Source organism: Catharus ustulatus, chromosome 1 (genome assembly GCF_009819885.2).
Source record: "Catharus ustulatus isolate bCatUst1 chromosome 1, bCatUst1.pri.v2, whole genome shotgun sequence".
Lineage (NCBI taxonomy): Eukaryota > Metazoa > Chordata > Aves > Passeriformes > Turdidae > Catharus > Catharus ustulatus.
The window spans coordinates 71,864,221-71,880,793 of record NC_046221.1 but is presented as its reverse complement, the minus strand read 5'-3'; the positions used below and the strand labels follow the sequence as shown (position 1 = coordinate 71,880,793).

The 16,573-nt window shown below is 42.1% G+C and overlaps 1 protein-coding gene across 2 annotated transcripts in view; it reads left to right on the top strand.

Moving 5' to 3' along the window:
- The window catches only part of RIPK1 (receptor interacting serine/threonine kinase 1), a 31,755-nt gene extending 23,308 nt beyond the window's left edge, over window positions 1-8,447 (top strand). The window contains exons 9-12 of one of the 2 annotated variants that reach the window (XM_033054964.2): window positions 1,022-1,594; window positions 3,892-3,963; window positions 6,706-6,870; window positions 7,535-8,447. In XM_033054964.2, coding sequence (XP_032910855.1) covers window positions 1,022-1,594; window positions 3,892-3,963; window positions 6,706-6,870; window positions 7,535-7,821 — 1,097 coding nt within the window. In that variant the 3' untranslated portion in view covers window positions 7,822-8,447. The other variant, XM_033054973.2, reaches the window with a different exon arrangement.
- The last annotated feature ends 8,126 nt before the right edge of the window (window positions 8,448-16,573 follow it).

Sequence of the window (16,573 nt, the reverse complement as noted above, 5' to 3'; positions counted from 1 at the left end):
TTTTATGTGGTAGATATTATAGTAATTTTGCAACTATAAGGCGCACCCTTTTGACTAAAATTTTGATTGAAACCTGGAAGTGCACCTTGTAATCTGGTGTGCCTTATATATGGACAAAGTTCGGAAATTTGCCAACCCGGAAGTGCAAGCCACGAGACGCGGCAGACGCAGGAGCCAAGGTGCGGCAGCCGGCACCGGGCAGGAGTGCCGGGCCCCATGCTGCAGGGAGGGCGTTTGGGACTGCGTTTAAGGGCTACACCAATCTGAAAAATGTTTGCAAACTGAGCACCCGCCAGTAAACTCTGCGATCGTGCGATTCCGTTACTAATTCGTTACTTTGTTGCAGCAGCTCCTTGCTGGAAAAAAAAAAGACAGTGCGCCTTATAGTCCAGTGTGCCTTATATATGGACACAGTTCGGAAATTTGCCGACACCCAGAAGTGCGCCTTATAATCGTGAAATTACTGTACTTGTAAAAATGTATTCTTTGGTACCAGAATATTCATCATGAAATACCCAGGCAGGACACTTTACATAATAGTTTTTAAATAAGATTTTAATGACAAATTATTTGTGCTGTATCAAATTACCTCTTATTACAGTGGCATTATATTCCATCCTGTTACACTTCAGTTTTGTACTGATCAAGCTCCACTTAATGCCAGAGGAGACACACCAGTAAATCAGACCCTACAAATGCCTCCAGGCATGTTTGTTTCAGTGGCTGAAAACATGATATCAATATAAGCAGATTACGCAGTGAATTCTCACACTACTCAGGACAGTGAGATTTTAACACTAATAGCCTAAGTAAACCTGTGCTACCTAGATAAAAATCTGTTCTACTGGTCAGTAAAACTTTGTTTTATTTTATAGAATGTCTTGTGCAGGAAGTAATGTCTTATTGAAACCTTTTAGAAATACAATAATAATTAAGTAGGTTAATTAGTTTTAGTATCATTGCAACAATTTAAATATTTGCATTTGAATGTTTTCAAACATTTAATCTTCTTCCCTTTCAGATCAGCCTAATTCTCTACACAGCTCTCAAGGTCCCATGACCACTGAGGTTAATGAAGCCCTGTTTGCTGCCTCCCCTGAGAACCAGCCCGTTGAGAGCTGTGAGACCTCATTTCCACCTCCTGATAATCTGGAAAGAAAACTTCAGCATGAATACAACTACCATGCATTTGGGAGCCGGATGGATAAAGAAGCTCCACCTTTAGCGGAATACTTTTCAGTAATGTCAAGCCCTGGAATAACAGAGGAAAGGAAACTGAAAGTTTTCTCCGATCCATTTGCAAAGCCTTCTTCTACTTCTCAACAGAGCGAACTGTATCCAAGAGCTGAAAAAGCAGGATTAAACACTAATCCATATTTCCAGGCAAATATTGAACCAAATTTCTGGCCAGCTGCAACAACACCAAAATGGGGAAATGCAGATGCTTTTTACAGGCCCAATCTCAACAATCTTCCAGTAGCAAACCCTCTGGATGCCTATGGATTGTCTTCAGCCAGTAACTTTAGCCTAAGTAAACCTCCTGTCCCAGAATCTGCACAAAACTCGCAGCCACAGAATTCAGACACGGATACAGGTGAGACTCCTCCTTCCCCAACACCTACGTTTCTGAAAACACACTTTTCCTCTATTCAGTGAAGTGGTCAGGAGAGTTTTGTAGTTCATGGAACAAGCTACTTTTTGCAGGCTGATCTGTAATATAGCAAGGGTGAATTTATTGCATGAAGTTGTCTTGGTTTACTCAAAGTTAAAACACTCTATCTTTGACTTCATTATGCTGCTTTCACTGATGTCAGGCTGCCAATTTCAAATGAACCATTTCTAAAGCGTCAGTGTAACAGAGGAGCATGAGACCCAACATCTGACTTCTCAGCTACCAGCCAAGGAAGAGCAGACAGCAAGTACTGCTAAAGCCAAAGCTGAGGAGAACTTTGAATGTCAAACAGTAACATTCATACCATAGGTTCTGCTCATGCAGAAACACAGCAACACTTGTAGCAATTCAGAAAAATAGATGGGTATTTTTTAGCTTGACTTGCAGCAAGCTGAGAGACTTCTGAACCTAGGAATCCAGCAAGGAGCTGAGGCTTATAACTGGTTCCTCCAGAGAGCTCTGCCTGGTGCTGGGGGAGAGCTTCTGTTGGTGTTTGTGGGTACACAATGAAGTAGAAAGGTATGGAGACAAAGAAGGAAGAGAATATTGGGCATTAACAAAATATATAAAAAAGTGGTAACTGGAGACCTACAAGATATAACTTGGGGGAACCAGAGACAGCATGATATGCCTGCTCTTACTCTTGGATAGTTTTAGCATGATGTTATTTTCCAGGTCATCTCACAAGAAAATGAAGGATGCTTAGCTTTTTACAAGCAGAATGACACAAAGATGTTATTCTATTAAATTATTTATGCAGAGGCTGTGATTACAATAATTTCACGATTACAAGCCACACTGACTCTAAGCCGCATCTCCAGATGTTGGCAAACATTTCGTTCTTTGTCCATACACAAGCTGCACCCAATTATAAGCTGCTCTGTCGTTTGCAGGGAGGACCTGCATGCAACAAAGTTGCCAAATAGTAACAGAATCGCGGGATGGCGGGGTTTACTGGCTCGGCTCAGGCCATGAGGATTTGGAGCTGCCGACGGGGCCAGGTGGCCCAGCTCAGCACTGCCGCTCGGCAGGGCTGCTCGGGGCCGGCTGCCACTGCCGCCAGGTTCGCTCGCCCCAGCCCGGCGCTGCGCTGCGGTGGCAGGGGCGCACGGAGCCCGCTGGCACCGGTGGCAGTGGTGGGAGGCGGGGATGGAGCTCGCTGGCACCCACGGCAGCGGCGGCAGGAGAGGAAGGAGCCCCCCCATTCCCACGGTGGTGGCAGGTGGGGACAGGAGCCCGTCGCCTCCCCCCGAGCCATGGGGCCAGCAGGAGGGAGCCCCCGCCTCCCCTGGGCTGCGCTGCCTGAAGGAGGGAGCTCCCCCGCCCTCCCCCACCCTGTGCTGCCGGCATGGAGCCTGGCTCCACCCACCGCGAAACAGAGTAATCAATTTGTAACAATCACGCAGTCCCAGGTTTTACTGGCAGGTGCTCGACTCAGCACCTCAGTTTGCATTTCCGGGGTTGGAAATGTCCAAAAATTATTCACATATTAGCTGCTCCTCAGTGTAAGTCACATTTCTGGTGTGGGAGCAAAATTTTAGTCAAAATGGTGCGGCTTGTAATCGTGAAATTACTGTAGTTGTTTATGTGAGTTTATTTACTGAAATGAATCTGAGGGCTGTCATGTCAGAAGGCAGGCATTAGAATTTTCAACATCACTAATAAACTTCCAAACTTTCTGTTTGAAAGAAAAAGAAAACAGTTATTATAGGAAGGATGTGTAAAATAGTGTAGCAGATACTAGACTGAGGTGCACAAGATCTGCATTTCAGCTCTTCACTGATTTGTTGGGTGGCTGTAACCCATCTGCTCTTGCTGCCCCGGTATGGGTTGCAAAGCTCATCAAGAACTCACACTCAGGAGTTTGGAATTTGCCAGTTTGAATACCTCATACAAGGTAGCTCAGTCTGTAACTGCAGTGCGCTGTGATCCCACACTGCCAGATATTCCTACATCCACATGGAAGCCCATTGTCTTCACTGAGATCCAAGGATGGTTAAGGTTATTAGTAACTCAGCAAAACCACAATAAGATCATTGCTTAAACTAGTAATTCAAGGAGACACAATCCTGCTAATTAAAAGCATCTCATCTCTGTATTTAAGAGCTCACATTGTGAACACTCACATTGTTACAAATATGGCAGTCATTGTTAAGTGTATCTACTTTTCTATTTACAAAATGCTTTTGGCATTTCTTTGTTTTTTTCTCTTTCTACAGGTTACAGGGATTCCACTTCTTTCTCAAGGGGAACATTTGCATACTATCCTAGTACATCCAGAGTAAACTCAGGTAAGTGCTGTGGCCTTCATCTACCCTGGTAGCCAACACGCTCTGCATTGCACCTTGACCAGTAAAGCAAAAAACTTCAGGAACTTGAAATAATCCCTGTTATTGCTTAATTACCTCTAACCATAGCTGAAGTTTTCAGTATCAGCAGGTAAAACTAATTCCCATCTCTAGCAGGACCTAAATATACCCTTAAACATGTATAGTAATTTCACGATTATAAGCCGCACCATTTTGACTAAAATTTTGGTCCGAACCCAAAGTGCGGCTTATAATCAGGTGCGGTTTATATATGGACAAAGAACAAAAAGTTGCTGTTTTAGTTTGGAAGACAGGTATCTGCTGAGAAAGGCAGGAGCTTCTCTTTGAAATGGAGAATGTAAACCCCTCCAAATTATTATAATTTTGAAATCAAGGTGCTTTCAGGCAAAATTATGGGAATTAGGAATAACAGTTCTTTACTAGGGAAATTAAAATAGAAATACAGTACTACAAAGAAACAAACTCCAAACCCTGACAAAGTCAGAGTACAACCTGACACCCCGTCAGGCAGGGTGCTGGTAGCAGTCCCATTCCATGGTGGCTGCATCCTCCTGCAGTGACAGATGTGATTCAGTTGGAGCAGTGCTCCTGCAGAAGGTGCAGTTTCCCTCCAGAGGTCCAGTGGTGATGTGGAGAAATCCGGTTTTCCTCTGGAGTCCAGTGGAGAAAGGGGCTCCCTTAGTGTCCCAAAACCTCTGTTTTTATCTTGGTAAGAAATGTTGGGCTCTTCCCCCTGGCTGGAACAACTTCCAATGGGATGAAGTAATTTTATCAGTCACACAGTGGGACTCAATGGGCCATTAGCAGAAAATGACTCCCTGGAGGAAGGATGGGGTTGTGAAAAGATAAAGAACAATGCCCTGCCTGGTTTCACTGGATGGCCCATTAGCAGAGTATCAGCCGTTGAGATAAGGATCACTGCCCCCACCCTCAACAGATGGTGATAGAATAGATACCTTTTATCACATCCTGTATTGTAACCTGCGGCTTATAATCAGGTGCGGCTTACATACGGACAAAGAACAGAAAGTTGGTGACACCCAGAAGTGCGGCTTATAATTGTGAAATTACTTATTTGATAAATCAAGGACAACATATTCTTTTATGTAGGAACATAAAAAACTAAAAAATATGAGAGCATTTCAAGATCTCCTGTATATCTCATCACTTCCTTAGATTAAACTTCAAGTTGCTGTCACTCTGCCCAGCTCTGGAACCACACACACACTTGGGACAATTTGTCCTATCTTGATCTGGATTTTAATACAAATTTCTAGGTATGGGCTTCATGCTGATCAGTCTTCATTGGGGCACAGGTCTCTACAATTCTACTGGCTTGCACCCCTAAAATCATGTCATATTCTTCAGGAGTTATTAATATATGGTCCTTTCAAGTTGTGTTGCCTGGGACACTCTGAATTCTTTAATAAACCCTTCCAAAGGCTTGCCCAGTTTCTAAGTGGTCTACACGACAAAGAAAACTTGAAAGGGCAGGTTTCTGTATTCTTGACTCTGTACCCCTTAAATGACGACCCAAACCTGAGAAGCTGCAAAGTGTAAAGGCTTGGGAAAGGAGATTTATAAGCACAGTAAGTTTTACTGTTAATACTGTAATATTGACAAAGTATTTATATACCTTTTCATATCTTATGCTAAATTAATTTTGTTGCCAGATAAGAACATAGCAAACATGAGGTTTATTTATATTTTTAACTACAAATATCATGTGTTTCCTGAGTCTTCTGGCCCTTAAAAAAAAGGATACAGGAATCATAATGTTATGAGTAAAAGTAATAATGTTATGAGACATGATAAAATGCATTTCTTTTTTGCAACTTCATCAGTCTAACCATGCATACATATATTTCTGACTTGCAGTCTCAGGTTAGCATATATTAAGTGCAGTTAGATGTTTATACATAACTATAGATTTTCACACTTCACATTGCAATTGAGTGTATAAACAGAGATGTAACCATGATTTCAGACGATTAAATACAGAGCTTAGTGTATCATTTTAAGTATCTGTACTTCACTTGTAGACCCAGGTTATGAGATCCACCATTTTAGCCAGAGTTAGAATGTTTAGTGGATGATTATCCAAGCAGAGTTCAGAAAATACTGTCAAGAGAACAGAAAACTGGTATCACCTAACATGAATAGTGACTTAGCTTCATGCTGCCTGTGGAAATCAGACAACAGTGAACAAAAGATCCAGTTATGTGTTTTACTAATCATATCTTATGAGAAACATGAAACGATTTGCTGTAGTCTTACAGAACTCAGAAGTCATAACTGTAAACCTGAACTTAGATCTGTGAAAAGTAAAGCTGAGAGGCAGAAGCGAGGCTTTAAGATTTAAACAAAAAGAGCGTTCAAGTCAAGGCTGACCTCCTGAAGCTGTTAGGCAGCAGAAAGGAAGACTGCTACTATGCATTCCCAAGGCACAGAGAACATTATTTACAGTCTAGTAACTATCAGTTTGGTTGTGGCACTCTGTCATAAAATAGACTGGGCTTTCACTAAAATACATTTGCATCACAGTGCACAGTGAAAATACACTCACAGCACAGTTACCAGTAAATGGCAATTTCTACATCAAGTGCAATAAATATAACTCCCCTTATTAGTGAAACTTCTTCCTTCTTGTGTTACTTCTTGACATTTGAACCTTATACTGTTGCTTTTAAATTTGTGTTAAAGTTCCTTATACAGATGATTCAGTCAAGTACAACATAAGTAACAGCTCTGGAATTCAAATTGGATCCTACAATCACATGAAGATTGAAGAGCAGAATCCATATGTCAGCACTAATCCTGTTGCTATGGAAGCACTGTATGCACATTATGAAGCAAGGGGTGTATTTGGTAAGAGAAATTTTTCCCTAATTTTCATGTGTTCACCCCATATAATTATCTGAGAATAATTTGGTTTGGAATGTATAAAACACTCAAACTGGCAGAAGCAAGGCTAGGATTGGAGAGCCTCACCTGACTTCTAGTTTAGATCATAGAACATCCTGAGTTGGAATGGACCCAAGCAGATCATAGAGCCGAGTACCTAACACGACACAGGGAAAACCAAAAGTTAAACCATATATTCAAGAGCCACATTCATTCAGATAGAAGTTGGACAATTTTGAAATGTAATTTATTTTTGTTGGTCAATACTGAATTAAATTATCCCTGTGTATTCCTAAGTAACATTTGTGTCTCAGGATATAAAACATAAGAATTCTAGAAAGGGTTTTTTCAATCTTGCAGGTTTAAGTGACAACCTACGATAGCTTCAGATCAAAGAGCTTCAAAGTCCAGCAACTGACCTGCGAATACACGTGTTCTGCCTGGACATTTCTTGCCTGACATCACTGGGTTATGCTGCCTCCATGAAATGCACTTCTGATTACATCACTAAGATTCTGTCTCCAGATATTACCAATAAATAGTTAGGGGAGGACAAGAGAGAGGGAGTGAAAAGAGCAGAAGAACTGTTGAATTATACAATTTTTTTACACTCTTCTTCTTTTTGCAGACAATACTACTGTCCTGACAGAAAAGCATTTGAATCTAGTGAGAGAAAAGCTGGCTAAGCAGTGGAAGCACTGTGCTCGAAAACTGGGCTTCAGTAATCCTGATATTGATGAAATTGATCATGACTATGAACGAGATGGACTAAAAGAAAAAGTTTACCAAATGCTGCACAAGTGGGTAATGAGGGAAGGCTCCAAAGGTGCTACAGTTGGAAAACTTGCCAAGGCCCTCTTTGCCTGCCAAAGACAGGATCTCCTTGAAAGTTTGATGCAAATCCAAGAAGAATAAGTTTACTGAGAACAGACTTTCTAGAGCTCTCCTTTTTGCACAGACTTTTTGGAACATTTTTTTCCACCAACTGCTTTTCAGTGATTATTTCCAATAATTCAAAAAGTTCATGTCACAATATTTGGTCTTCCAAAGGATGAAAGAAAACCAGCATCTTCCTTCCATTAAGACAATTGTCCAAAGATAACAACAAAATGCAAGACAAATATCAATTCAAGGAGAATGTGTTGCACAAAATTTCTACATTCTAATCTTGAAACATGTTAGTAGTCTTGTTCAGTTCTGAAGATTGACCTACTGCTTGAAAAACTTGTATAGAAACCAAAATCAACCCTTACATTTTTCCAGAAGTGCCAATACTTATCATGCCAGTATTTGACTGGTCTAAGTCAATAATATATTTCAAATCTTTTTATAATTTTTATTAAATATAGATGCCTATAATTATGCATAACAGCAGCATAAATAAAAGCAAAATCTATTTTTGGCTTTAAAAGTCTGCAATTGATACTTATAATATTGCATTAGATTTTTTACATTGGTAGAAAAGGTTTTACAGGGTAAGAGTCTCATCTGCTTTATGAAATAAGGAAAAAATAAGTTTAATCAGTATGCAATCCAAATTTAAAATGCAAGAATACAAGAGTTTTGCGAAGGGAAAGGTGCCTTATTACCTCTTGACTGAAGACTCATTCTCCTACTAGCTCTGGGGACTCCATATCACTATGTTCTGAATCTTGTAGGCTGCATTTATATTAGTAGGTTAAATGTGTCTGGAAATGTTACTGGAAGCTGAGGTTAAACTGGCATGTTGCAGCCTGCTGCCAGAATAGCAAATTCTTTAAAGCTCCAAAGTGTACAAAGACTATTTCACAGCATTCAGGTTGTTTCTGGGGAACACTGGAACAGCCCCGTAGTGTAGGTGATAATATCCCAGTGCCTGGAAATGTTCCTTGTCACTCTGACTTTGACATAATCTCAGGGCGCAGTATGTATGAAAGAAGAATTACTGGAAGTTTTTTGACCAAAGAATTATGCCAAACTCTTCTTATGAGGGACAACACCTCCTGTTCCATCAGATTTGCAGATATTTCAAGCAGATGTTTTGGAGCAGGTAATGGTTTTAAGCTGTACATAGAGCACTAGATGTTCATAAGTATTCCTAACTATTCATTTTAATTGTAAAAAAAAAAAAAGCTAATAACTGAATGGAGTGCAGTTAAAACGGATTCCTGCTCCTTGATTTCAGTGGAAGCAAAATTAAACTAATCAAAGCAAGCATCAACATATTTGTAATCTTTAAACCCACTTAAAATTCATTGCACTGCCTTACAGTTTTGACTTAGCAACATGCTAAATTTTCTATAAACTCTTGAGTACAACAGAATGATGTGGTTTATCTGTCTAATATAATGTCTTGGGGTGACTTTATGATGCTTGTATCCCCAATCGTCTCTTCTGTTGGTGTTGAATATTGAGTTCTGCAGCTCTAAGACTGCTTCCAGGAGTGAAGCGGGGAGAAAAGAGGTGCTGGACTGTGCCACTTCCCAGCGCCGGAAGGGCTGAGAACAGCCTGAGTGAGCTGGGCTGCAACCCACGGAGGAGACTTTTCTGAGTTTGTCATCTCTTCAGAGTGGAGAGAGGTTTTGCTGTTTAGTATTGTTCATTTTTTTTTGCTGGGAAGTACTTTGCCTGATAAATAAACAGGTTTTATTCCACTTCTCTCCGAGGAAATATTTCCCCGAACCAGTTGGGGGAGGGACTGCTTGAATCTGTTTCCTAGGGGGACCCCATTCAGAGGTTTTCTCCCAAATTTGCCCTAAACCAGGACATATAATAAGCATACACTTCCCAGAAAAAGAAAAATTAACCCGTAAGCAGAATGAGAGATGGGGTAGGGGGTGTCAGTCCTCGGAGCTACAGCCAGCAGCTACTGTATTAGTTCATGAAACAGGACCCTCAACAGATCGCAAAGTCCATTTATTCTCTGTTAATGCTGATTGCACCACATCACTACATCAATTCCCAAGCCCTCACTGGGAATCCCGTATCTGCAGTCTTTATTTAAACAATATGCAAATTTTCAAGCATAAGATCATTGTCTTATTTGGTACGCAGAGTGAATTAAGATCATTTCATGGGCATACATTAAATGTTTCCTTTGCTCCTTATTAAAGCAAGTCTGGATCTTACTTTCTGAAACAACAAAAACAGAGATGTAGAGCATGAACATGAGGCATTCTAGAACAAGACTTAGTCATTGGGCAGTCCTAGATCTTTAATGCAGGACATGGAAGATGAAAGTCATTTTAGTTTTGGTGCTTGTCAAGTCCAATTCTAGACTAGTGCTCATAGTTCATGTGATATTGTAGGTGGTATAGAACACAAACAACTGAACTCACCTAGAGACAAACTCCTTCACTACAGCCCTTGTAAAACTCAAATCACAGAGAGGATTCAGCTTCCTGGGCAGAAGGACTAAAGTACTACAAGTCCTTTAGCATATTGTGGAAAACCACATAATAGGACACAATGCCTGGAAGCAGCAGCCAGGCATGCCAAAATAGAATACATATTTAATAATAAGGATGATGAACTACTGGAACAAACTACCTAGGGAGTCTGTGGATCTTCTTATTATCTCTTAATTAAAACTGGTCTTGTTTCTTAAGATGGCTGTAATTGAAATCAAAGCTCTAAGTCTCAATACAAGGCTAAGTAGGTGAAATGTAAAAGCAAATGGTGTACAAGACGTCCAAGGAAAGGAGTTAGTGCTCTCCCCGACCTAAAAATTTACCAAAACATTACATATGGAAGAGAGAGATAAGCTAATATTAACTTACTGGATTGTTCATTTCATCTACCACCCTTTACTCCTCTCCCCACACTCAGGAAAAAAAAAACATTTTAGGATGAAGCCTATTTTTGAAAAGCAACCTTTCATGAGAGATCAAAAATGCAGGAAAACAATGGGGACAAGGATGAAAGAGTGATGTAATATGGCACAGATCTGATACCTTTCATGGCAAAACAAAGGAGAGAAAGGACAGAAGAGTAGTTTCACATCAAACTGGCAAGCTATCAGCCTCAAGGGCAGAGGCAGCAGTAATGCAGCAGCCTTACAGAGATTTTTCGTAAGATTGGTGAGGTGCAAGACAGGGAGAAGGCTGAGGGTTGCAGCAGCAGATCTCCTTGTGGTCTCTCCTTGAAGAGCAGGAGGTCAACTCATCCAGTTATGCACAAGGACATTCCTTCCCCATTTTAAGAGACAAAGTGCTTGGAGACTTCAGATCAAATGCAACTCAACTACAACCCCTGCCCAATAGCTATCCTCATCACACAGCAGCCAATCTGTGCCGAAATTCTTAAATGCAGAGAGGACTGAGTCCATGTAATTCACAGTAATTAATTTATTTAATTTTGTTACTATGCCCCCACTAGCAATGTACAAGCAGCTAAGGAATGTGAGGAATTTTTACTCCTTCCAAAATAGTTCCTAAATAATACCAATTAATAATGCTGAATTAAAAACTCAGAGAGGACATCGTTACAAGTGTTTGATACATGACCTCTGAACTGAGCTGGCAACATACAGCTCCTCTTCCTCAGAGGCCAGTTTGCAAGAACAGGCAACACTCAATGCTTGGCATCTGACTGATCGAGCAGCTTTAAGTCAACCATGTCCGTTTCTCTGATAGATTTTTCAGCACTTTTTGATAACAAACGAAGACCTTTTCTCAGTATGGAGGAACATAGGAAATTGAGTAAGAATCCCTAAGCCGTGTACACAGTGAGAAGGACCTACAGGGAAACAAAGTAGGCAGGATCATCGAGTACAAGTAGGGCTTGTTACATTAGAGTTAAGTAGCACTTGGGAGAGCTTTCTTCACGGGATCCTAGTGCCCTCCAGGAATTGTTTCCTACTCCTTCCTCATCGAAGTCTCTACATGCCACAGAAAGTGCTCCTTGCAGCATGCTAGGTTTCCCTTCTAGCATACCAATTAGCAGTAAGAGTCAGCCGACTATGCTCATTTGTTCCTTAACACACAAGAGCAGCTAGTGAAAGTGCATCTCGTTAATACAGCCCCTGGGAAAAGGGAAGGTAGGATCAGAACAGGCTCTAGGCTGTAGAGACTAGAAATTATCTTTGTGCCAGAGGAAATATTGCCTATGAGTGAAACAAAGGAGACCAGAGTTCTGACTTAAGCTGGGTTTCCCCCTCCTCTACAACTCTTAAGTAGGTCACTTCCTTTCTCTTTAGCATGGTTTCCTCATCTCTTTAGTACAGACACTAATTTCTACCAGAACTAAGATGTGATCTGATAAAAAGCATTGTAGCATATAGAGCTCAGAGAGATGCTTGATAAGAGCTGCTTGGGAAAAAAAAAAAAAAACCACCAAAAAATACCCCATGCCAATTTCCTTAATAAACCAGTAATATTGCTGGATTTTGAATGATGGGTTGCAACTCCTGTGCACCCCACACACACTCCTCTCTCATTAGCTGAGAGACCTGAACGCAGCACTGGAAAGGATGTCTTTGTCACTAAGTTCATCAAAATAGATGAACCCCTTCCATAAACAAATCAAGAACCATCTTCTAAACATTACTCTTGCCTTCTCCAAGGGACAAGCTATTTCTTCCTTAATACCAGAGTGTTTAGAGTCATGTCAAGTCTCTGTGTCTAGAATGTCCTAAATATGGTCAGAAATTATACCAAGACTATGCTTGGAATTACAAGATGGAGATTACATTCAACTTCGAAATTATGAGACCACCTCCCATTGAAGTGCCCAAGTGCAGGTGTATCAGATTTAAATACAAAAAACATACAAAAAACACGCAGACACTGCTTTTGTTGACAGACACTATCCTTTGCTAGCATAAGAAAACTGCAGGTAAGAAAAGGAAATCATTACCCATGTGTCTGTGTTTTAGTTTCTTCATCAGTCTGAAATGTTCTTTGAGCCAAGGTACCTGGGATCATTTTCTACGATCTGTTCTGCTTACCACAAAGCATCCTTTCCTTTGTAAGTCTGACTGTTTTCAGCTTGACTAATATTCTAACTAATAGGCCTCCTGCTACAAAACTGCATACTGCTACTCCTCACACTTCACAGCTTCAAAAGTCATGCTATATTCAGTCTTTCTGGTTTGGAAGGTCAATACTAAGTCACAGGAATATCAATATTTTCACATTTTTGTTCTGAATTTGGCAATTCCACACTACTCAAATATTACCTCTTTGCAGAGCTGAAGCAACAAGATTTTTGTTCTAAGGTGAAAACATAACAATCAACATCCAAGAGGCACAAGAGCCCAAGCAAAAAAACAGTCCTGAAATGCAGGATATTTCACCTCAATAGAAGCAGCTAAAATAAATGAAGCAAAAATAATCAGCCAGTATGTTCACAGACTTAGGAAACAATGTCTACAACAGTACCTGGTGACTGGAGACTCCAACAAGTCACAGAGATGGCTGTAATGCAGCTAGAGCAGGGACAAGGACTGATGGCACTGTTGAGCTGAAATTAGGCTCCAGGACCCATGAGCCAGGGTACGGGAGAGACCCCAGCTGAGGCTGATTGTGACCATTAAAGCCTATTAGTGCCCCGATAGCCCTGACAAAGGAGCTCCTTCTTGAAAAGTCCAGAATTAAATCCCTGCTAATGCTGATGATTCCAGTGTCTTGTATGGGATTGCAGCTCCTGATAGGAGAATCCCATGTGTGGGTGAAAATAATGCCTCTTAAGAATTGGAATTAGTCTTTCTGCCTGATGATCCAGCAGATCTCAAGGGACCCACTATGTCAATAACTGACTAGGTTTTTTCTAGATTTTCTACAACGTGCAGAAGTACAAAAATAGTAGATACACATTTTCTATCCAACCACGAGTCAGAAGACTCCTCCTTGAAATTTAATAGGCTATTGAAAATGTCACTGTTTTGCAGTTTTGTCCCTTACATGAAGTTTTGGAAAACTTTTCCCTTTGTGTTCAGTTCTACACAGAACAAATCCGTGCAGCACCAACAGTGCAGCCTGGCTGCAGGGACTATGATGGTTTGTCAGAGGTGACAAAGTCCCACTGTGCAGCAGTGATGCCTTGCAGAGCATCACCTGGATATGAGGGAAACCCTGCCAGTAGTAAATGACCACAGGGAAGAGACAGTGCAACACCAAGGGAGCCAAAAACTGACAGGGGCAGTTAAAAGGGAAATCTGTCCTCAGGGACTTATCACCAGCAGAGCTACCTCTTCCTTTTTTTTTTCTTTTTGTTGTCTTTTCTTCTCTGTGCAATGGCCAGAAACAGGTAGTTTCCAGCCTGAACCATCAGAAGTAATTAGACAAATAAAAATATTTTATGGGAGTGGTCAGGAAAACTGCTCCAGTTATTCTCAACTCTCTCATGTGTGTAAAAGCAAGCCAAAAAGCTTCTGCTTTTTGCCTGTGTCTGGATTGCTCAAAGCTTTTTCTCTCCTTTCAGCCAGTAATTTATGAAAACATATTTGAGGAAATAGTTGAACTGAAATACTGTATTCTTCCAGGTGCCCATCATTATGTATAAATCTGCTTTACTAACAAGACTGAATGTTCTGGTGAACTGAGCAGGTTGAACACAGTTTGAATCTGCAAGTCTACGCTTTGTTTGTCCTCGGATCATCCACCACCTGCATTCAGCCTTGGCAGAGTCCTGCTTTCATAGCTGTACCTGGGGCAATTTCCCTGCCGGCCCAGACAGCAACTCTTCTTGAGCTACTTCCTTCACAGTCATTCAACACACCCACAGAAAAGGGTCTTTTGCCAATGCCATTTCTGCCCAACTGCCATGCTATTTTTCTCTCTTCAGGCCAAAGGCAGGACACTTACTGTGGAAGGGTTGCATGGTCCAGGCACTTGGGAGAGGAACTTTACAGGCCTCTTATGCTCCAGAGCTGTGACTGCAGCTGGAGTTGACACACAGTGCAACAGCTCAACTGCTGTGACACCCTTTTCTACAGAGGGACCTCCCAGTTTCTGTTACACTGACAATGGAGTTAACCCATCTGAAACTTCTCCAGATCTAGGTAGTACATAAATGTCCCCATTTCCCTTTTCTCCCATCTAGGAAGGGCATTTGGATCCACTTTTCTACTTACCTCTTCCCCTACACTGTATGACAAATCCTTTCTACTTCATCCTTCAGCACACATTCTGAGAATTTGTTGCTTCCTTCAGTCTTAGTAAGTAGTTGATATGGAGGTAGAATATATTGAAAGGCATTTTAACCAGCATGAAACTGAATACAAGTTGGAGACCTTTCCCTCTGAAAGTTCATAGTGACAACATGAGATAGGAGATGCTTTTGATGCACAGAAAATGCAGAATTCAGAAAAAAAAATTATATTTTTACAGCAGTAGACCAAGCTACTTCTTTGTCCTAAACACAGAATAGTCAGCCATCTCCTCCAGTCATTTTCCACCAGAAAGAAACTTAGACAGTGAGACTCACAAGATGAGCCTCTGAAAGTAGCCTAAGAACCAAGAAAACTGCAGGAGCTTCCAGGCAAGAGCAAAGGCAGCTTGTCCTGATGAAGGATTGCTTGTAATTATCCATACTAAAGAACTTAATCTTAAATGGTTTGATCTGCTCAGGGGATAAACTGAACCAGTATGCTTACACAGTTGAGTTAATCTCTTTATGCACTGGGATTTGTTATGACTGTCATTTGTCTTTAAGACTTGTTAGTTCCATGCACACATATGGCAATGGGGGTGGGAAGGCTGACAACTATTCACTCTCAGGGCAGACACTGAGCTTCTGCTGGGCTGGAATATGTAACACTGACCTGTTCTGAGGAAATTCCTCTCACCCAGGTATAACGCAGGAGACCTTTAGGTCTGTTTCAAGCTTTGTACCAGCTCTGCAGCTTTCTGCTGTTCTCCTCGTTACCTTCTCCAGCAACATCCTGGCTGGCTGTGGCTCACACCCATCCATTCTCCTCCATGCTTGGAAAACAGACACCAAGGAACACAGCTCGACACCAAGGAAAGCAGTTGCTCTCCTTGGTGTTTTATGTGTAAATTGTGAGCAAGTGCAGAGGAAAGCCAGGCCAAGTGCTGCGTTAAACAAAAGCAGTCAGGCTGCTCCAGAGGTGGCCGGCCCTGATCAGCACGGGCACTTGCCAGGCAAAGCCCTTGGCCACAAGCAGGCCCTACAAATACATTGGTGAGGCAGAGTTCATGATTCCAGCCTGGGAATGCCGGGACTCTGCGACGCTGAAGGCACCGCCATAGGAGAGGCTGCACTATCCAGAGCTGCCCAGGGCACCGCTCTCCAGGCAGACCTGGAGCCACAGACAACCCCATGTCCTCTATGTTCTCACAGTCCATGGAGCTTCACGGGCAGTGCTGGAGGGGCACTTCATGGCTTCAGCTCCCATGTATCTCCCAGGGCCGGGATCTTTGCTCCCTGCAGACACCCCGGCCCTGCCGTGTTACAGTTTGTCTCCGCCCCTTGGAGAGGAGGGAGGCGCTCACAGTGCCCCTCTCCCCGCCACGGCCGACGGTGCAGCCAAGCACCTGGGCGGTGTTGTACTCTAGGAGGCGGCTGGGGAGGGCAAAGCCTCAACCCTCCCCTCGTACTCTCAAGCGGGGACAGCCCTTTCCCTTCCCGGGCACCAGGAACAGAGAAAACCACCCGGGCGGAGGGACCAACAGACCCACTGCGGCCCCTCAGCTCCCGCCGAGTGACCAATCAGCGCCGCAGGGGG